The sequence below is a fragment of the Salmo trutta genome, chromosome 17 (assembly GCF_901001165.1).
Source record: "Salmo trutta chromosome 17, fSalTru1.1, whole genome shotgun sequence".
Taxonomy (NCBI): domain Eukaryota; kingdom Metazoa; phylum Chordata; class Actinopteri; order Salmoniformes; family Salmonidae; genus Salmo; species Salmo trutta.
In genome coordinates this window covers 16939073-16962109 of record NC_042973.1, presented here as the reverse complement: position 1 = coordinate 16962109, position 23037 = coordinate 16939073, and the positions used below count along the sequence as shown (strand labels likewise).

Below are 23037 nucleotides of genomic sequence, written 5' to 3'. Positions count from 1 at the left end.
ACAGTTGTCGAGGGTGCAACAAGTCAGCACCTCAAGAGTTAATGTCAGTTGGCTTTTCATAGCTGATTATTGAGAGTATCTACCGCTCCTGCTGTCTCTAGAGAGTTGAAAACAGCAGGTCTGGGACAGGTAACACGTGTGGTGAACAGGTCAGGGTTCCATAGCCGCACGCAGAACAGTTGAAACTGGAGCAGCAGCACGGCCAGGTGGACTGGGGACAGCACGGTCAGGTAGTCCTGAGGCATGGTCCTAGGGCTCAGGTCCTCCGAGAGAAAGAAAGAGGGCATACTTAAATTCACACAGGACACTGGATAAGACACGAGAAATACTCCAGATGTAACAGACTGACCCTAGCCCCCCGACACAAACTTCTGCAGCATAAATACTGGAGGCTGAGACAGGAGGGGTCAGGAGACACTGTGACCCCATCCGATGAAACTCCTGGACAGGGCCAAACAGGCAGGATATAACCCCACCCACTTTGCCAAAGCACAGCACCACTAGAGGGATTCTTCAACCACCAACTTACCATCCTGAGACAAGGCCGAGTATAGCCCACAAAGATCTCCGCCACAGCACAACCCAAGGGGGGGCGCCAACCCAGACAGGAAGACCACATCAGTGACTCAACCCACTCAAGTGACGCACCCCTCCTAGGGACGGCGTGGAAGAACACCAGTAAGCCAGGGACAGCCCCTGTAATAGAAACATCTCAAGGATGATCAATGGAAACAGGATGCACCTGAGCTCAATTTTGAGTCTCATAGCAAAGGGCCTGAATACTTATGTAAATAAATTTGCTAACATTTCTAAAAACCTGTTTTAGCTTTGTCATTATGGGGTATTGTGTGTAAATTGCAGAGGATTTTTTTTTTCTCCAATTTTAGAATAAGGCTGTAATGTAACAAAATGTGGAAAAAGTCAAGGGTTCTGAATACTTTCTGAAGGCACAGTGCATTTTATTACATTATGTTGCACATTATTAAAAAACTGAAATAGCTTATTTAGAGAGAGTGTGTAGCTCACAGGAGGTTGGTGGCACCTTAATTGGTGAGGATGGGCTCGTGGTAATGGCTTGACTGGAATGTTATTCTATGTGTTTGATGCCATCCCATTCGCTCTGTTCCAGCCATTATGGGCCATCCTCGCCTCCACTGGTAGAGTGAGAGTCAAGCCAGTCAGTGTACACTCACAAATATCCCCTCGGTACTTCAAGGGTTGATACTTTACAATGATGCAAAACATTGCACTTTTCACTGCATCTGAGCTCATTGTCTTGACACTGAAATTTAGAAAATGAAAAATTATACCTATGGACTAGTTTCAGGACTTGAGCCAATTTGTACAAAGGAAAGGCCATGTGAAACAACTATCCAGCCCTGTTACATGTCAACGTTATTGCTATGGAATGGTTTCAAGTGTGGGTCAGACTAAACATGACATTTCACAACATTTCCACATTTATATATAGGTTATTATAATGTCTCATTTCTATAGGGAATACCTACAGTATAGTCCATATGAACCCCATATGCACATAATACAGTTAGTACAGGATACACATGGTATACACCATCCAACGAAATGCTTACAAAGGTCCTTTGCCTTGTATTGTTTCTTCCACCATTAGATTCACTAGATAGGCCTACAGTATATAATGACCGAGAACCCTATATTTAGAGGTTTAGGACATTGAGGTTTCTGCGTTATGATGCATTTCCATGACATGGAAGCCATGTTAGCTCCCCATGGGCAAAATTGGCCAATAGCAATTTAAATAATTTTCTGAATTTTAAACTGCTACAGTGAGGGAAAAAAGTATTTGATCCCCTGCTGATTTTGTATGTTTGCCCACTGACAAAGAAATGATCAGTCTATAATTTTAATGGTAGGTTTATTAGAACAGTGAGAGATAGAATAACAACAAAAAAATCCAGAAAAACACATGTCAAAAATGTACAACTGGTTCAATGCTTAAAGAGTAATTCCGTCGTGAGGTAAGCTCCTCCATGGATAACATAGCTATGAAATAGACTTCATACCTATCGCCACTACAATAGTGGAAGACACAGGGACTCGTAGTAAAACCACTACAGACTCCCTCAACACCAATTCTGACTGACCTCCGGGCATTGACCTGAAAATTACATGATTACGTCAGACTCATTCTGAACAAGTTGTAGTTTGCCAGGATACTTGGTTTTCTTCTCTTGACATGCGCGCTTGTGTAAGCATAAACGCACATGTACAACGGAACATCCAATTAGGATTTATGCTAGGATCACTTAAGGGTCAGAGCAAAATACCAGCCTTAGTAAAGTTGAACATTTACTTTGAGGCCTTTGACTCTACAGCTACAGTACTCACCAGTTTTCTTCCCAGAAGTTCCCAGCTGTAGACTTATCATGTAGTTATCAACTTAGGATAGTGCCTAAGCAACACACCAAGTAGGAAAACCCTAGACATGACATTAGAGACAATGCCATGATAGTCATTTTGCCAGGACCTTGGACATAAATAGAATACAGTCCAATTAGATGATTAAGGTGTAATTACTATATTTTGTATATCTTTGTTTATGCCTTATCGGTTCAGTTCCTATGACATTTAGGAAGTGATAGAGCCATAAACAAAGTCCCCATACAACCATCACTTAGTGCCACAACACCGTTCATTGGGGAATGAATGTAATTATATATTTAGTGAGTGTGTGTGCATTGTTAACATCTGCCTAAGTTACTGCCCAGATCTTCCAGTCTGGACGACCAGACGACGGTTCTGGAAAGGCTATCACAATCCGGACACCCGCTGCCCATCCTTGTGGCGGCCTGTTCCATTTGCAGAAATCCTACCAAGGTAAACCACCAGAGGGGGGGACTGCAACGGCGATCGTCAATCAGGGCATCCCCTGGCCATTCCTGTGGTACTTTGCAGCTTCCAGGAAACCCACCAAGGTAAACCACTAGAGTGGGACCACAACAGCGATCACCAACTGGACATCCACTGCCCATCATTGTGGTGGACTGCTCCGCTCTCAGAGAGCCTACCAAGTTCAACCACCAGAGGGGGACTGCAACGATGATTTGGGTGGGTAGCTATATATGTTATAAAAAAAGTTATGTTGATTTGTAACTTGCAGGATAATCACAAGATCCAAACCACCGGGGGGGGGGGGGGGGGGGGGGGGGGGGGGACTGTCATGACATGGCCCTTTCTGGGTGTAGATCGTGGCTTCCCCCTCTCTCACCAACCTCATGGAGGAGAGGAAACACACATAACTATATCTCTGAATGTGTACATTTCTCAATTATGGGGTTTGCATCTAATTCTTGTATAAAATGAATGAGTAAAGATGAAACTATTTGTGAAATGATGTAATGTGATGTTAACCTTTTAATTTGAGAGAATTGATCAGGCGTCATGGAACCGCCCTTTTCTATTGTTACGAATAAAAACCCATCCTGAGGAAATCCTCTTCAGACTAAGCAAACCCACAGCGTGAGCTGTGATTGCGAATAGTTGAGTACCAAGACTAGAAAACCATACCAGGTGGTGCATTGGCTACACGGCTGGTAATGGTTAAACTCTGAGACTATCGATCTATACAGAATAACAGCAAATCTTATATACTAATTGCTAGTCTGCAGCTAGAAATGATGTAAACCTGGGATACAAATACAATACATTTACGTCATTTAGCAGACGCTCTAATACCGGCAACCGCCGAAACATCTATTCTAAGAACAATGGACGCCTGACGTATCCATTACAACAGACACTATCAGGAGCCGCCGATAGACCTACATCCACTCTCTGATGAACTGACTCTCCAGCAGACGGACCAACGATTCCAACAGAGAAAACAACAACGACATATGAGCATAAATATATTGATTGCAATTATTCCTGAATGAGCCAGTGTTCATGTGCAAAGGATTAGCATTTCAATGAATATATTTATCCACTGTGTAGTGAAGCCATTTTGTCTTTCTCGCTCCATTATCAGTCTACACCCACTTTCCTTTGTCCAACAAGCCGTCATATCGGCTTAGCCCACTAGGGAATCTTCCCTATCATTGTTAGTAACCAATATCTACTGTTTGTTTGTTGACAAGCTTCCCTGTAGTTCAGTTGGTAGAGCATGGTGTTTGTAACACCAGGGTTGTGGGTTCGATTCCCACGGGGGGCCAGCACAGAAAAAAAACGTATGATATGTATGAAATTGTATGAAATGTATGCATTCACTACTGTAAGTCGCTCTGGATAAGAGCGTCTGCTAAATGACTAAAATGTAAATGTTTATGCATTTGTGATTATTTATTTAGTTAGTTAGTAAATAAATGATTAAGCCAATTGATGTATGGATGATTCATGGTTTAGGCTGGGTTCGTGCAGATAACCAAGAATTCTACAACGTTTGAAATGAGACTGACGGAAGGTAATAATAATGAATTAATAGAAGACTAATTGATCAGATATTAAAATATCTGAAGAGTTATATTCGGAAAATTATAAATTTGTAATCTGAAGATTTTCGGTGGTGCCCCGACTTCCTATTTAATTACATTTACATGATTAACTTAATCACGTAATAATAATTACAGAGAATTGATTTGATAAAATAACAGTCTTCACCTTTAATTATACAGTGTAGGTTCCGTCCCTCTCTTCGCCCCAACCTGGGCTCGAACCAGGGGCATTTGCACACATCAACAACTGACAGCCCACGAAGCATCGTTACCCATCGCGCCACAAAAGCCACGGCTCTTGCAAGGCAAGGGGAAACCCTACTTCAAGTCTCAGAGCGAGTGACATCACTGATTGAAATGCTATTAGCGCGCACCACCGCGAACTAACTAGCCATTGCACATTGGTTACACTCACCCCCCATTTGACCTACTCCTTTTCCGCAGCAACCAATCAACCAAGTCACGGCACCAATGTAACAGTGTAGGTTCCGTCTCTCTCTTCACCCCAACCCGGGCTTGAACCAGGGACCCTTGCACACATCAACAACTGACACCCCGCGAAGCATCGTTACCTATCGCGCCACTAAAGCCAAGGCTCTTGCAACGCAAGGGGAAACCCTACTTCAAGTCTCAGAGCGAGTGACGTCACTGATTGAAACGCTATTAGCGCGCTATTAGCGTGCACCACCGCTAACTAACTAGCCATTTCACATCGGTTACATAAAGACACACTATTTGGGGTGGCAGCGTAGCCTAGTGGTTAGAGCATTGGACTAGTAACTGAAATGGTTGCAAGTTCAAATCCCTGAGCTGACAACGTACAAATCTATTGTTCTGCCCCTGAACAAGGCAGTTAACTCACTGTTCCTAGGCTGTCATTGAAAATAAGAATTTTTTCTTAACTGACTTGCCTAGTAAAATAAAGGTAAAAAAAGTGTGTTGTCTCATGTCCCCTATATGAATATGTACCAAGTGTCTTGCAGTGTTGTGTAACCTGGAGACCACCGTGAAGATCTAAGATCTCTACCGATCTCATGGAAATATATATATATATACATATACATATATATAATCAGCTTTTCCACACACACCCTACAGTAACAGTGCTTGAATTATTCAAAGCTGCTTTACAGTAAGGTCTATATTCAATCTTAACCTAAGCAACAACAAATCCTGTCTAGACATTTTCCTGGAGGAACTTTCCAGAGGGAAAAGTGTATAAACTCTGTTGTACATCCATCATTCTATGCGTGCCTGAATAGCATCTACAGTACATGACATTCTGTATTAAATCAAGGGGAAACTGCATGCCAATAGTTTGTGGTATGATGTTTGGCATATGGTTAAGCTATTGAAGCACCAATACAGACAGTTGTATGGTTTTAATAATGTCCATGGTCGGATCATCATTTATAGCTACCAAGCTTGTCAACAATTATAACAGTCATTGTCATTATACCACAATGAAGTACCAAAACAATTTCTGAACAAATGGCTACAACTGCACCTTGTTTGAAATAAATATAAATATCTGATTACAGATGACAAGGGGAGCTGTTTGCATAGAATATTGTCTGGTTTCATCATTTGTTTAATTTATGGTAACACTTTACAACACAGAATAAAGTGGTAAGAACATGGTAATAGTATGGTTTCTTATAGCAACTTCTCTCATCTAACAAAGTGACATTCCTGAGTTCTACCTGCTATGCTACCTGTAACCTGTGCCCTATTGAAGCCCATGTATCAGGTATGAAGGTAAACAATGGTTTAATAATCCAACAGGGGCCAGCAATATAGGTCAAGGCAGGCAGGGGTCAGTAAATCAGAGGTGGGGCAAAGGTATAGGTCGGCAGGCAGGCTCAGGGGCAGGCAGAGTGGTCAGGCAGGTGGGCTCAGAGTCAGGACAGGCATGAGTCAAAACCAGGAGGGCGAGAAAAGAGAGACTGGGAAAATCAGGAGCTGAGACACAAAACCACTGGTTGACTTGACAAACAAGACGAACTGGCAACAGACAAACAGAAAACACAGGTATAAATACACAGGGGATAATTGGGAAGATGGGTGACAACTGGAGGGGGGTGGAGACAACCACAAAGACAGGTGAAACAGATCAGGGTGTGACACCATGACCTTAAATAAAACCTGTTGACAGAGGGAAGGGCTGTGAGGAACCTGTAGGAGACCTACGTAGTAACCACTTGTTGACACCCATCCAGTTGTAGCCAGCTGACCCTGTAATGGTTGCCCTCTGGAAGACAGACACATTGCTGAAAGGCTCTGAGTTATGGACATAGGCAGGCTGTGTGTTTATAATGAGCTGGGATTCATGCAGCCAGGGGAGGAGATATATTACTTTTACAAAGATGGACACCCCCACGCTCTAATCCACAGCATAACTGGCCTGTTGCCCATAGCTACCCTCCTGACTGACAGGTAGCTCCCTAGCCTGCCTCTTGTCCAGCCACAATGCATCAGAGGAGGACAAAACAGGGAAAGGTGAGGCTCTAATGAAGGCACTTTACACCCTTTCAATTAAGTATATAATGAGTGGAAACAATTACACACAATAACCCACCTGCCTTTCCATGGAAACCTATGGTATGGTAACCTATTGTCCCTATCCTCTCTCCCTACCCTCTGTCACCTTGCACAACCTATGATGATATATGAGTTATATTGACACTGAGCTGTTTAATAAATGGTATCACACAGAAGTGGTCATGGAGTCATTGTAAGCAAATGTGCAATAGCTTACGTAATCATCTTGCTATTCATCTTGCAATTCATATCACACAGGCATTCATACTGTATTTTACTGTGCTGTATACTGCCATGGGACAGGGCCAATTAGCACTCTTCACTTGCAGACTATTCTAAGATTTCTGCACTGTAACAGATCTGACGTGAAGGCTTCATGTAACAGATCTGACCTGTACAGTAACAGATCTCTGATTTAGGAAGAGTTCACACTGTTCGACAGCATCCAAGACTTCCATGGTGATATAAAGTATATATACGAAAGTATGTGGACAAAATGGTTTGTTGAGATTGGTATGGAAGAACTTGACTGGCCTGCACAGAGCCCTGACCTCAACCCCATCAAACATCTTTGGGATGAATTGGAACGCCGACTGCGAGTCAAGACTAATCAACCAACATCAGTGACCAACCTCACTAATGCTCTTGTGGCTGAATGGAAGCAAGTCCCTGCAGCAATGTTCCAACATCTAGTGGAAAGCCTTCCCATAAGAGTGGAGGCTGTTATAGCAGCAAAGGGGGGACCAACTCCTTATTAATGTCCATGATTTTGGAATGAGATGTTCGACGAGTAGGTGTCCACATACTTTAGGTCATGTAGTGTATGGCAAATCATCATGAGCCATTGAGTAAGATACCAATCAGTTTCATGGTCTTATGTAACTACAGTTCACGTCTGGGTAAAGTCATGTATTTAAAACCTTAAGCATTGGCCATCTGAAAGACTGGCATTGGCATTATTATTCAGCAGTAAATGAGACCCTACTCTGCACAATTTGCAATACTCCCTTGAAAATGTATGGATAAATAATTATCTTGCCATTTATACTTGGCAGCTTATTAAAGTGAGACACTAGGAAAAGCTTGATAAGATGCGACTGTAGGTTAGTTCCATTTCATATGGGCAACATTGGAACCAAGTTTTGTCATTGGGGTTTGTAGTTAATTGTAGAAGATTAGCCTGCTTTTTGGATTATTGTTGAGTAATAAGATTGTTAATTATAAGGTTAATAAAGTCCATTATGGATTGAGATCGAAAGATAGAGCTTTATTTGAGATGTACTTCGCCTTGCATTTGTGTATAGTTGTCACGACTTCCGCCGAAGTCGGTCCCTCTCCTTGTTCGGGTGGCGTTCGGCAGTCGACGTCACCGGTCTTCTAGCCATCGCCGATCCACCTTTCATTTTCCATTTGTTTTGTCTTTGTTTTCTACACACCTGGTTTCATTCCCCAATTACATGTTCATGTATTTTACCCTGTTTCCCCCATGTTTCTGTGCGTGATTGTTTCTATGTTCATTCGGTACGTTATGGCTGGTTTTCGACGGGTGCTGTTTTCACCCGTTTGTAATTGATTACCGTTTATTATTGGTCAAGTGTATTGTAACCTTGTGCCTTTATTTTGAGTAAGTACGTTGCTCACTCATTCTGCTCTCCTGCGCCTGACTTCATGCACCAGCTACACCCACCTTCTGACAATAGCCACACCGTTGTGTGTATATCCATGATGGGTTTGGTGTCCCAATGCGCTTTAATGCTGAACTACACCTGATGTTGATAGCCACATGTATTGTAGAGTTTACCAGTAGTTTCCTTTCCAAAGAAAAAAAAATCAAGTTTGGATGAGGTACAAGGGAGGTTTTGCAAGGGTTTTTAATTATTCCTTGGAGCTGCGGACATCACCTCCGTTATCCTTCATTGGAGTGCACAGAAGAACATGACATAAAATGTGAAAGGTATGGTAACCACAAAAAGTAAACTACATAGTTGAGGTAAGTTACATTGTCAGATGTTTGTATTATAAATCCCTGCTGTGACCTTTAAATACCTGGTTTGACCTGAAGACATAAGCCTATGTAGGCCTACTTTTTATCTAGTGTGCCAATAATTACGTGTTTACATGTTTTTGATAGACGACAAAACTTAATTTCTTTAAATACTTACTATTTTATTTCGTATTCAACTCGAGGTAGAATAACTGGAGACCAGTTGAACAACGTGATCTGCTGCTTTTATACAGCGGATGCAGCCTTCTTTAGAGCGACACTGCGGTAGACTTGACGATAGGTCGTATGGCAGGAATTGTGTAGTTTTCCTTAACCAGGTCAGGCGGGCTGCGTTTTTTAAACTCAGTAAATACTTTCCCTATAGGTTCACTGCCATCAGGTGGCAAACAGGTTTTGAGGAGACGTGCGGTAATCGAGGGACCAGAGTGGAGAGTCATAGAGAAACAGAACTCGATAACCCCTATTCTTATCCCTCAGCTGCATGGTACTGTATTTCACAGAGGTGGTGTGAGGTAATACAAGGCCCGCCCCAATGTGTGCTTTTCCAATGTGGCATTTACCGTTAAAATAAACAGGGCGAATGGATCTCAAAGAGCCATGCAGCAGCAGCGCGCGCCACCTGCATGTGTGCTTATTTTCATGATGCAAATAGCACCTATTATAAAACACATTTTCTATTCAACCTATTATGAAGGTTTCAATTTAATCCACGTATAGAACGTATTGCTTATGATGACTATCAGTCATTTGTTGTGACAGAAGTTCCCAATCGCCAAGAGGTAATTGCATCATGACGCAAATAAAATAGACAAAGTTGGATGACTAATCAGGGACACTTTTTTTTTTACTAAAACCACTTAATTTTAAAAAAATGTATCTTGCATTTTCAGCCAAAAATCGCAACGTGCTCTAAGAAAGTGCTACCGCTTATGCGGAACTGTACTTATAGGCCTACTAAACAAATAGCCTAGTTGTATAGCACGCCCGATATGGTGACGAAACGGTTAAGTTAAACATGGTGTCTGTAAAATAAGCCCTTGCTCCTCTCTGTGCATGCGTAGACAAACAAATTCTATGAAAGTGAGTGCCTACATTTTCACTCCAAGTAGTTCACCTGAATTTCACTATGGAGATGTGGTGCGCAACTCCCTGACAGAGTCAAGTGTGTGTACAAAACATACCCCAACATCACTTAGATTACATTTTTACAGAAGTGTCAAATTTACGAAGTGTTTTGTGTAGTTCAGACACTTTTTGCCATGGAGAGGTTTTCTTTTCCACTTTTTTGCCTGCTTTATGTTCTGGTTAGTTTAAGCACTGGACAGCACCATTTACGTGCGCGAATGGGGCCATGGAGACACAGAATCCAATGGGAGAACAACGGTCGGATGTATAGTTTACTCAGCACGGGGTCTGAATATCTCGCACAGGCGAGGAGACTACCTGCTCAGCTCTATCTGACCACCAATAATGATTTCAATACACGTCACCCACCTTCCCCGAGGGACACGGTACAGGTGGCGGGATACCCAGGAGCGCGTCCCCCTTCCCAAGGAGGCACCGGTTCCACTTCCAACGGTACCGGTTCCGGGGCTCTCCAGGAGTTCTCAGGCAGTGGGATAACGAGGGGAGGACGAAACCCTACTCGGGTTGATGTCAGCCTGCCGGTTTGGCGACAGGTATCTGTGTCACCGGTCAGGAGCGCAGAGATTACGCATGGTCGCGGCACGAGCCAAGCGCGACATGAGACCCCAGAAGCATCAGCCCACCCACCCACATTTGGCTACGTGAATAATGCCAAGGATGCAGGCAACAGACAACGCGCTCAGCGCATTGCCCAAGCAGCGGATTCTATTCCCTCATCCAGACGCATTCCAGCTCCAGAATCAAATACATCTCCAACTGCGCTGAGTGCGCTTTCTAACAATGGCGTGGAGGCGCACATCACTCGCTCGCAGCCCCAGCAACCGAGGAGGGTTGAAAGTAATAATATGATAGTTGATTATGGTGATGATCCCACAGACCCAAATAAAAACCACCAAAATTCTGTTTTTTATAACGGAAGAACCAGAGAACCTGTGCGTCTTCCACCGGGAACAGGCTATGGCACCAGATTACTTCATAACGGTAAGGTAGACAGTATGTGAGAATTAGGCTAGTTTTTCTATATCTTATATAGTAGGGTGTTCTATTTTACCCAGGGCCATTTGCCTTGCATTATGCAGACATATTTTTACATCCAAATAAAAGTACAGAATATTACAAACAATACATAAAACGCTTCAGACTCTCTTGTTGATTAAAATACAAATGTGGTAGATTACAACAACCCTCACACACCCTTGTAAATCATACCGCTAACATGGATGGATTGTGATTCCTCTTCCCCAGGTCTCCCAGACCTTGTCCCTGACCCCTACTATATCCAAGCTGCTTCTTATATTCAACGGGTACAGATGTATGCCCTGAGATGTGCAGGAGAGGAAAACTGTCTGTCACGGTAGGAGTTCATGTTTTATTATTGATTACACATATCAATGTGTAAGATCAATACCACTAAAACATTTATATTGGCATCATCAATGTATTATAACACTAATTAATAATATTTGACATATACAGTCATTTGTTTGATTAGAGGTAGACATCAGGCAGGTTGTGTCGACCAGACTTCCTTGGCACTGGCCCATTTGGAAGTAACAGTATAACGACAGTACCATACAATCTGGCAGCCGACCTCCATTTTTTCCCCTCTCTGCTCTGCTCTGCTCTGCCAAGTAAAATAAACTTCAAATGAACGGCTGTGGATTCCTGAGGTGAATGTTCAACTGTCCCAAATACACCTCAAGGCTCCTCCTCAGTGTCTTCTAAAGCATAATACGTGAACTGTTACTAACTTGTTATTAAGTTGTTATTAAGCTGTCATTAATGATAATTCAAATCAAGGTCCATGCACTTATCTGTAATAATTGGGGCCAGGAGTTTTTTCTGACCAAGAAAGTTATGGTCAGGTGACATTGTCAGGAAAAACTCCTGACCCTAGTCATTATGAACAGTCTGTTATTTGTATTTTTAATTTCTCTCCCCCAAGGTCAGCATATCGACCAGGTGTCAGAGACATCGACTACAGGACTCTGCTGAGGTTTCCTCAGAGGGTGAAGAACCAGGGGACTGCTGACTTCCTCCCAGTCAAACCCAGACACCAATGGGAATGGCACAGCTGCCACCAGCACTACCACAGCATGGAGGCCTTCAGTAACTATGACCTGCTGGATGTCATCACAGGCAGGAAGGTGGCAGAGGGACACAAGGCCAGCTTCTGTTTGGAGGACACGAGCTGTGACCCGGGGGTCCGCCGACGCTTCGCCTGCACAGCACACACACAGGTTCTGATAGTTTAATTGATCAATCGATCAACCAATCAGTTCGTTATATGTTTTTAATCACATGTATGGTACAGGGATTGGGTCCTGGTTGCTACGACACCTACAATGCCAACATTGATTGCCAGTGGATTGACATCACAGACGTGCCACCAGGAAACTATATTCTCAAGGTAACACTATAGCCACTTTAAGGAAGAGACAGATATACAGTGCACTCCAAACGTTTTGGGACAGTATTGGCTCTGTACATCAGCACTTTGGATTTGAAATGATACAATTACTATGAGGTTAAAGTGCAGACTGTCAGCTTTAATTTGAGGTTATTTTCATACATATTGGGTGAACCGTTTAGAAATTACATCACTTTTTGTACATAGTCCCCCCATTTTTGGGGGCCAAAAGTATTGGGGGAAATCTACTTATATGTGTAGTAAAGTAGTCAAAAGTATAGTATTCGGATAGTCCTGAATTAATCGTGAATAATGATGAGTGAGAAAGTTACAGACGCACAATATCATACCCCCTGTCACGTCCTGACCAGTAGAGGGTGTAGTTGGGTCAGGACGTGGCAGAAGAGTGTGTGTTTTGTGGTTTCATTAATTTTGGCCGTGTGACTTCCAATCAGGCACAGCTGTAGAGGGTTGTGGCTGATTGGGAGTCACACATCAGTGGCCTACTTTGCCTTTTGGGTTTGTGGGGAATTGTTGTGTGCACTGCGTTTAGATGAGCCTGCCACACTGTTGCTGTTGTATTGGTTGTTGTTTTGTTTGTTTCAAGTGGATGCTCTACTCCTTTTTTGAACATTAAAAATATGAGTATCCACACTTCCGCTGCGCTTTGGTCCTCTTTCACTGAAGACAATCGTGACACCCCCAAGACCTGCTAACCTCTAACCATTACAATAACAGGGGAGGTAAGCATTTGTTGGGGTTATGATATTTGTGTGTCTAACTTTCTCACTCATCATTATTCACAATTAATTCAGGATTACCTGTAATCATGGTAGAATCCACATTAATGTAGAAGTGTTTAGAATGTAATCATTATGAGCTAGAAATATGGGACCAAATACTAAACTTTTGACTACTTTAGTACACATAGAAGTTAATTTGTCCCAATACTATTGGTCTCCTAAATGGGTGGACTATGTACAAAAAGTGTTGTAATTTCTAAACGTTTCACCCGAAATTGAGGAAAATACCCTTCAATTAAAGCTCAGTCTGCACGTTAAGCTCATATTCATTGTATCATTGCAAATCCAAAGTGCTGGAGTACATAGCCAAAACAACAACAAATATGTGTCACTGTCCCAATACTTTTGGAGCTCACTGTAAACCAGATAGATACAGCTCTTTGTCACTGGCATTTTTCCGTTGTCCAAAACATATAGCAAAACTAGCAACATGTCATTGACCCGTCTTGACTCATGATGTACCTCAGGTGACAGTAAACCCAACTATGCAAGTGCAGGAGTCAGATTTCTCAAACAACATAGTGAAGTGTGACATCAGGTACACAGGAAGCTATGTCCATGCCAGGAACTGTAGGATCACTGGGTAAGTCACAAAGACTTTCTGTATATAATTGATATACACATTTAATTTGCGATACTCTGAAATATGTGTTTATCATTGGTTTGTGTTTATTCTACAGGAGTTAACCCTGAATTGCTCTGATGGAGGGGCCATTTTCTGCTACCATATGCCTGCCAATGATAACCAAGCCAGACGAGTAACATGTATGGATTTGTATCAGTATTTTTTTGTTGAAGTCAGTATTGACACCTGTCTTTCGTTAAGCACTTTCTGGCTTTTTTAATTCATCCAATGCATATGTTCTTAGGTGTGAGCTGTGATGTACTTAGCTACAGTAAATATTTAACAAGTTATCCTCTTTGTAATAAAGACATGCACGTCCTGCATGAGAGCAGCGGAGGTTGTATACAGTATGTCAAAGTTACAGTAGTATAATGCTAAGCTAAAATGTATACTATGGTGCTGTGCAAACATGGACATAACAAGTCTTTGAAAGGCCATTTCAAATCAAACAAATTTGTTTGTTTTGTTGTCCCAAGTTGGCGGTTATTCCAAGAAAGTCAATGGTGCTCTTGTCTCCTTTAGAACACTAACTGCTACTGTCAAACAGTGTGTATATACTGGGTTTAAAATATATATATTTGGTTATTTTGTAATGAAAATAGATACTGTATGTGTTTGAGGACGTTTTTCAGCAGTTCTTAGTTTTAGAAATTGTCTTTTGTAATAAAGTTTGCCTAAATACTTTGAGGAAAAATATAAAATATGACTGGAGCCTTATTCTAAACTCAGCAACAACAAAAAAACATCAATTTTTCAGGACCCTGTCTTTAAAAGATAATTCTTCAAAATCCAAATAACTTCACAGATTTTCATTGTAAAGGGTTTAAACACTGTTTCCCATGCTTGTTCAATGAAACAAACAATTAATGAACATGCACCTGTGGACTGGTCGTTAAGACACTAACAGCTTACAGACGGTAGGCAATTAAGGTCACAGTTATGAAAACTTAAGACACTAAAGAGGCCTTTCTGCTGACTCCAAAAGACACAAAAAAAACCCACCAAGAAAGATGCCCAGGGTCCCTGCTCATCTGTGTGAACCTGCCTTAGGCATGCTGCAAGGAGGCATGAGGACTGCAGATGTGGCCAGGGCAATAAATTGCAATGTCCGTACTATGAAACATCTAAGACGGCGCTACAGGGAGACAGGACGGACAGCTGATCACCCTCGCAGTGGCAGACCACGTGTAACAACACCTGCACAGGATCGGTGCATCCGAACATCCCACCTGCGGGACAGGTCCAGGATGGCAACAACTGCCCGGGTTACACCAGGAATGCACAATCCCCCCATCAGTGCTCAGACTGTCCGCAATAGGCTGAGAGAGGCTGGACTGAGGGCTTGTAGACCTGTTGTAAGGCAGGTCCTCACCAGACATTACTGGCAACAACGTCGCCTATGGGCACAAACCCACCGTCGCTGGACCAGACAGGAATGGCAAAAAGTGCTCTTCTCTGACGAGTCACGGTTTTGTCTCACCAGGGGTGATAGTCCGATTTGTGTTTATCGTTGAAGGAATGAGCATTACACCGAGGCCTGTACTCTGTAGCGGGACCGATTTGGAGGTGGAGGGTCCGTCATGGTCTGGGGCGGTGTGTCACAGCATCATCGGACTGAGCTTGTTATCATTGCAGGCAATCTCAACGCTGTGCGTTACAGGGAAGACATCCTCCTGCCTCATGTGATACCCTTCCTGCTCATCCTGACATGACCCTCCAGCATGACAATGCCACCAGCCATACTGCTCGTTCTGTGCATGATTTCCTGCAAGACAGGAATGTCAGTGTTCTGCCATGGCCAGCGAAGAGCCTGGATCTCAATCCCATTGAGCACGTCTGGAACCTGTTAGATCGGAGGGTGAGGGCTAGGGCCATCCCCCCCAGAAATGTCCGGGAACTTGAAGGTGCCTTGGAAGAGTGGGGTAACATCTCACAGCAAGAACTGGCAAATCTGGTGCAGTCCATGAGGAGATGCACTGCAGTACTTAATGCAGCTCGTGGCCACACCAGATACTGACTGTTACTTTTGATTTTGACCCCCCCTTTGTTCAGGGACACATTATTCCATTTCTGTTAGTCACATGTCTGTGGAACTTGTTCAGTTTATGTCTGTTGTTGAATCTTATGTTCATACAAATATTTACACATGTTAAGTTTGCTGAAAATAAACACAGTTGACAGTGAGAGGATGTTTCTTTTTTTGCTGAGTTTATAAGAACCAACGCTGATGATGAGAAGCAGGTACGCCTCCGGAGTCCTTCTTTTGCTCAACGCAGTTAAGCCAAAACCACGCTCCGTTATTCAGAGAGAAGTTCTACTACGCTCCCATTGGCTAACTAGCGTTGTCTCACTCACAGGCGATCAGCGCAGAGACAGTGAACTTCCAAGGTAAGGATGGAAAGTGTAATTTAACAATTATCTGCCTACCATAATGCAAGCCTATTATTATCATGTTTGGTAACATTTGCCCATGTATTTATTTTCAGAGTTTCAATGAGTTGTAAAAATGTCTCAGAGAACTCTGCTGAATTCCCTAAATTGAAGGTCAGCTAAGTTAACCTAGGCTACTTAACATTACTAGCTAGGTATTTGATGTTGTTATATTATCATTAGTAGTCTACTATCAGGTAAAAGCATATGCTTATTATTAATAATTTCTCAAATATTTATTAGCTAATCATTCAGTCGAATACGCTATGCTACAGCCATTGAATCTGTCTTTGAATGTTAACGAACATTAATGGCTAGTTCGGTCCAAGACATTGTTATTATATTTTTCAATCTTGAAACACCAGGTCAAATGTTATTAATCAGTGACTGAAATTTCGCTCTACGTGATATTCACTTCCGGACTTGGAGACTTGAAGAGCACTTAAAGCGTTGTAGAATGCCCCTCTGAATAACGGGGCGTGGTTTTGACTTAACTGCGTTGGGAAAAAGAAAGACGCGGTATGGAGAGTGAACATTTAATTAGCACAGACATGGAACAGGACAGGAACAGCATCAGAACAGGTGATTGAGTCCAGGTGAGTCCAATGAATCGCTGTTGCGTGTGATGAGGGAAGCAGGTGTGCGTAATGATGGTGGCAGGAGTGCGTTTAACTCAAGCTGAGCTCAAAATCATTTGAGGGCAGAGAGGTTGATTTCTTAAATTATTTAAGAAAACACGACATGCCTCAGAAATGTATGAAATTATGCAACTTAGCACATTGTGTTTCTTGGAAAGGGAAAGAATAATTAAATGCTTGAGCGTGGAAGCTGCTCTTGCGTGTGTTTTGCCAGGTTCTCTCTCAGTATGTCATTAAAGCTGTCGAGAGACCCACTCCCCTGGTGTCAACTCCATGTCAAGTGCCTAAGATTTCTTGAAATGTGTTTACATTCAGCCGCAGTGTTAACCAGAGCCTCTGTCTGATGGGTCCCATTCAGGAATGGAAAAAGTTTAACGAGTTCCGAATACCCTGGAATTATTAATGACAACAATTTGGGTGAGGTAATGTAACAGGTAGTGCCTGTTGTTGATTTTATAACAGGGGAATACTGAGCATGAGTTAAATTGAAAGGACTACACGTTAAGCACATTGCCTCATGTCCTTGTCATCTTAAACATGCCATGGAAATAAGAGACTCTGGTTTGTTCAGCTGGATGGAGCTCATTTATTAAAGGCAAATGGTCTATGGAATGGCTCTGTTGCCACTGCTTAACTTGTTCCATGAAAAGACCTGCTCCATGAAAAACCATCAACACATCCCCTTTAAGGACTTGACAAGAGGAAATACCTCTGCAGTATTTATGATAACCTTCTTTCGAAGGTGTGGAGGTCACAGAGTACATCTACTATCGCCCCATATCCTTAGTGAAACAGTGAAAAGCTACTTTTTTTATCATTAACCCTATTTTGTAACAAACCATCATTCAAGAAACACACAAATAAGTATAAGGGTTACTCACTCTGGATGGGTACATAGGGAAACTAACTGTATGCTTGAACTCCGTCCACAAACCACCAGAGGGATATTTCTGTCATCTTCCATCCAAAAATGACCTCTCAGTGGTAGCTCACGCCATCTTTGGTAAAAACAGAGGTGCTGAAGTGAATTGAAGTGTGACAGAATGTCAGAGAGAGAGAGCGATGGTGCCGGTTGTTTGCCCAGGGAGCCCAACGTGCTAAGCCTCAGTAATGTGCTACAGTTTTGGGTGCTCCAGACTGCCCTTTGGGTAATGGCGAGGAGCAGAGAAATTTCACGGCTACAGTGTCAGCCAGGAAACAGGCCAGATAACTGCAGAGATCAGCAGCAGGACTGATCCATCCTTCACGTACTTTACTGTACACAGCCATCCCAGAGCAGACCAGACCTGGGGGAGACATTGGTCAAACATACAGTAGTGGTTACTATACTGTCAATGTACAGACAACATCCTCAAAGATAAATCATCTATATTTGGGCTTGGGCTAAATGGGTATACCTATATGATAGGCTTGGGCTTTCAATAGTCTATTGCTCATTGTATCAGTAAGAATATAAAAATAAAAGAATTGCACCTTTTTGTTGAATATCTAGAAAACATGGAACATTGGGAACTCATGGTGTTTTTAAATGTAATAAATGTCTTATTTGTTTCTTTAGAGTTAAACAGCTGAGTGTCTGATGCTTCAAAAAGAGAGTGTTTACTTGGGCAGAACAAGGAATTCTATTGGTTAAACCCATTTGCACATCAATATAGTTTAACAAGTAGCCTGTTTGAAATAGAAAAATGTGCACTTATTAATGTCCCTGTACTTTTCCTTCAGAGCCCCTGTGCAAATACCAAACAGTCAAGACACCATCAGGGTCATTTCTAGTCATTTTTACCATGGTGAAATCCTGTTATTCTATTATTTTTGGGCAGGGAAGAGGAGATGGGTGGGGAGACCAGCAGGATGGGGCTGGGGGTGGTGGGGAATTCTTCAACTGAACTGAAACGAATGATCCATTTTTTTTTTTTTTGTACACAGTCCTAAATACTAGTGTTGTTCCACATTTATAGCATACAAATGAGCGTCTGCCAAGAAGTCTCCCATCTGTCTACTACGCTCAATGAAGAGGGCCATAGAGTCAGGTGAGTGCTGCCCTTGTGTCTGGCTCAGACTCTTACTCTCTCAGACATAGCAGGGTAGTGCTGAAGATGTGAAGACACACAGGTTTGTTATTGAGCTTGGACTGGAATACACTTGTTTAGAAATACCGTAATTGTTAGCTTTTGGAAGCAATAAGAAAGTGTGACTGTTCTTCTACACACTTAAGCACAGTGTGCATTGTAGCTCTCGTTGGCTGGCCCTCGCTTCATACTCGTCGCCAAACCCACTGGCTCCAGGTCATCTACAAGACCCTGCTAGGTAAAGTTCCCCCTTATCTCAGCTCGCTGGTCACCATAGCTGCACCCACCCGTAGCACGCGTTCCAGCATATATATCTCACTTGTCACCCCCAAAGCCAATTCCTCCTTTGGCCGCCTCTCTTTCCAGTTCTCTGCTGCAAATGACTGGAACGAACTACAAAAATCTCTGAAACTGGAAACACTTATCTCCCTCACTAGCTTTAAGCACCAGCTGTCAGAGCAGCTCACAGATCACTGCACCTGTACATAGCCCATCTATACTGCTCAAAAAAATAAAGGGAACACTTAAACAACACATCCTAGATCTGAATGAAAGAAATAATCTTATTAAATACTTTTTCTTTACATAGTTGAATGTGCTGACAACAAAATCACACAAAAATAATCAATGGAAATCCAATTTATCAACCCATGGAGGTCTGGATTTGGAGTCACACTCAAAATTAAAGTGGAAAACCACACTACAGGCTGATCCAACTTTGATGTAATGTCCTTAAAACAAGTCAAAATGAGGCTCAGTAGTGTGTGTGGCCTCCACGTGCCTGTATGACCTCCCTACAACGCCTGGGCATGCTCCTGATGAGGTGGCGGATGGTCTCCTGAGGGATCTCCTCCCAGACCTGGACTAAAGCATCCGCCAACTCCTGGACAGTCTGTGGTGCAACGTGGCGTTGGTGGATGGAGCAAGACATGATGTCCCAGATGTGCTCAATTGGATTCAGGTCTAGGGAACGGGCGGGCCAGTCCATAGCATCAATGCCTTCCTCTTACAGGAACTGCTGACACACTCCAGCCACATGAGGTCTAGCATTGTCTTGCATTAGGAGGAACCCAGGGCCAACCGCACCAGCATATGGTCTCACAAGGGGTCGGAGGATCTCATCTCGGTACCTAATGGCAGTCAGGCTACCTCTGGCGAGCACATGGAGGGCTGTGCGGCCCCCCAAAGAAATGCCACCCCACACCATGACTGACCCACCGCCAAACCGGTCATGCTGGAGGATGTTGCAGGCAGCAGAACGTTCTCCACGGCGTCTCCAGACTCCAGACTGTCACATCTGTCACGTGCTCAGTGTGAACCTGCTTTCATCTGTGAAGAGCACAGGGCGCCAGTGGCGAATTTGCCAATCTTGGTGTTCTCTGGCAAATGCCAAACGTCCTGCACGGTGTTGGGCTGTAAGCACAACCCCCACCTGTGGACGTCGGGCCCTCATACCACCCTCATGGAGTCTGTTTCTGACCGTTTGAGCAGACACATGCACATTTGTGGCCTGCTGGAGGTCATTTGGCAGGGCTCTGGCAGTGCTTCTCCTGCTCCTCCTTGCACAAAGGCGGAGGTAGCGGTCCTGCTGCTGGGTTGTTGCCCTCCTACGGCCTCCTCCACGTCTTCTGATGTACTGGCCTGTCTCCTGGTAGCGCCTCCATGCTCTGGACACTACGCTGACAGACACAGCAAACCTTCCTGCCACAGCTTGCATTGATGTGCCATCCTGGATGAGCTGCACTACCTGAGCCACTTGTGTGGGTTGTAGACTCCCTCTCATGCTACCACTAGAGTGAAAGCACCGCCAGCATTCAAAAGTGACCAAAACATCAGCCAGGAAGCATAGGAACTGAGAAGTGGTCTGTGGTCCCCACCTGCAGAACCACTCCTTTATTGGGGGTGTCTTGCTAATTGCCTATAATTTCCACCTGTTGTCTATTCCATTTGCACAACAGCATGTGAAATTTATTGTCAATCAGTGTTGCTTCCTAAGTGGACAGTTTGATTTCACAGAAGTGAGATTGACTTGGAGTTACATTGTGTTGTTTAAGTGTTCCCTTTATTTTTTTGAGCAGTGTATAAATAGCCCAAACAACTACCTCTTCCCATACTGTATTTATTTATTTTGCTCCTTTGCACCCCAGTATTTCTACTTTGCACACTCATCTACTGTCAAATCTACCATTCCAGTGTTTTAATTGCAATATTGTATTTACTTCGCCACCATGGCCTATTTATTGCCTTTACCTCCCTTATCTCACCTCATTTGCTCACATTGTAAATAGACTTATTTTTCTACTGTATTATTGACTGTATGTTTGTTTTACTCCATGTGTAACTCTGTGTTGTTATATGTGTCGAACTGCTTTGCTTTATCTTGGCCAGGTCGCAGTTGTAAATGAGAACTTGTTCTCAACTTGCCTACCTGGTTAAATAAAGGTGAAATAAATAAATAAATAATTATTGGCGTTCATTCTGTCACATCCTATGGCCCTCGCCATACGTCATCACCACATGAATCATGGACAAAGATTACAGTGAAGTATCCCTGAATTAGCAGTGCAGTTTCAGCCAGTGCATGTGAGGAACCTGAAATGGGCTGGCCTTCTATAGAGTGGAGGGAGAGGGGCTTGTAGGGGTGAGTGTATGAAAGTCTCAGACAAGACTTAAATAAACAGAGACGCTGGCCAGCGCAGATCCAGAAATACATGCGGAGTCAACTGCTATACCACTGTTATTTCCTATTACTATAGAACCAGGGCTGATGGGTTCATAACGTTGAATAGTCTACTTTCACAATACTGGTTTTAACATTTTCTTTACATTATTAGTTTATTTTTTTTATATTAAAAGTGGTAGAATTCTTGCAAAGACAGTTGAACTATTCATAATTGACCTGTGGACTGTGTTTTGGTTTTCTCGATGACTTGTAAACAATACAATACAATGTTTTATCTCAATGAGATCAAATAACAACAAACAATCAAGTAAAATAGAGGATAAATAACCATAAACAAAAAGGTTGAAACGTGTGGGTTCTCCTGTAGATGAACTTCAGAACAATCAGCTTAGTCACCAGTGCAAGATGAGACAAGAACACAGCCTCAGTATTCTTAGAAAATGGCGCCCTCGTGTGATGAAAATGAACTATCGCAGAGAGATACTGATTGGATATTTAGATTTATGCAGGGTGAAAAAGAACAATAAATTAAACTGTTTAACCACATATGTTTGTATTTGAAAGCATCAAGAAGTTTCGCGTATTTGAGAGCAAAAACGTGTTTTTCACGAATTCCCTCATCACTTGAATTATTTTGAGTTCCATGTGACGACACTCCGCAGAGCACTCGCACGAATTATCGGTCAGTAGCAGCAGACCAAAATGGCGCAAAATAACTTTGCATTTCTTGCTTTGTTGGTTGTAACGTCAACAGTTACATTGGCTAGTGCCGATGAGCGAACGAAAACTGTGGAATTCAACGTAAAACCCGGTGGAATGGTGCACACGTTCTCTGAGAAAATGGTAAGCAATATAGCTAGCCACAACATCCAGCCAACAAACAGTACTGTACTACTTGACAGCTAGTGAAGTCGTGTATGTTGCATTGTAATGTTGTAGTGGCACAAATATGCATACGAATTGCCGAGTAACGTTATAGTTCCCTGCAAACTATCTTGCTGTTGGTTCACATAGTAGGTAGCTAATTCAAATAACAACCAAGAACATGATGGCACCGCTCACAAATGAAATATAATTGAAACTATGTAGCTAAAACATTTTTTTTTAAGTCTCTGGTCGTCGCATGATGATGAGGAAACGACCTCTGATATGCTGACACGTCAGTACCGGAGTGCCACAAGGAGGCTATTCATTGGCCTAGAATAGATCTACATTTTC

The 23037-nt window shown here is 42.8% G+C and overlaps 2 protein-coding genes across 2 annotated transcripts in view; both read left to right on the top strand.

Moving 5' to 3' along the window:
* The first annotated feature begins 11276 nt into the window (after positions 1-11276).
* On the top strand, positions 11277-14668 carry loxl5a (lysyl oxidase-like 5a). The gene is made up of 5 exons (XM_029695915.1): positions 11277-11515; positions 12107-12401; positions 12476-12571; positions 13842-13957; positions 14055-14668. Exons 1-5 carry the CDS (start codon positions 11382-11384, stop codon positions 14059-14061), a joined length of 648 nt encoding a protein of 215 aa, XP_029551775.1. The 5' UTR covers positions 11277-11381; the 3' UTR covers positions 14062-14668.
* Positions 14669-22433: 7765 nt separating this feature from the next.
* LOC115151733 (myeloid-derived growth factor) overlaps positions 22434-23037 on the top strand; it is a 7976-nt gene continuing 7372 nt past the window's right edge. Inside the window, exon 1 of the mRNA XM_029695914.1 lies at positions 22434-22662. Coding sequence (XP_029551774.1) covers positions 22522-22662 — 141 coding nt within the window. The 5' untranslated portion in view covers positions 22434-22521. The remainder of the gene's footprint in view (positions 22663-23037) is intronic.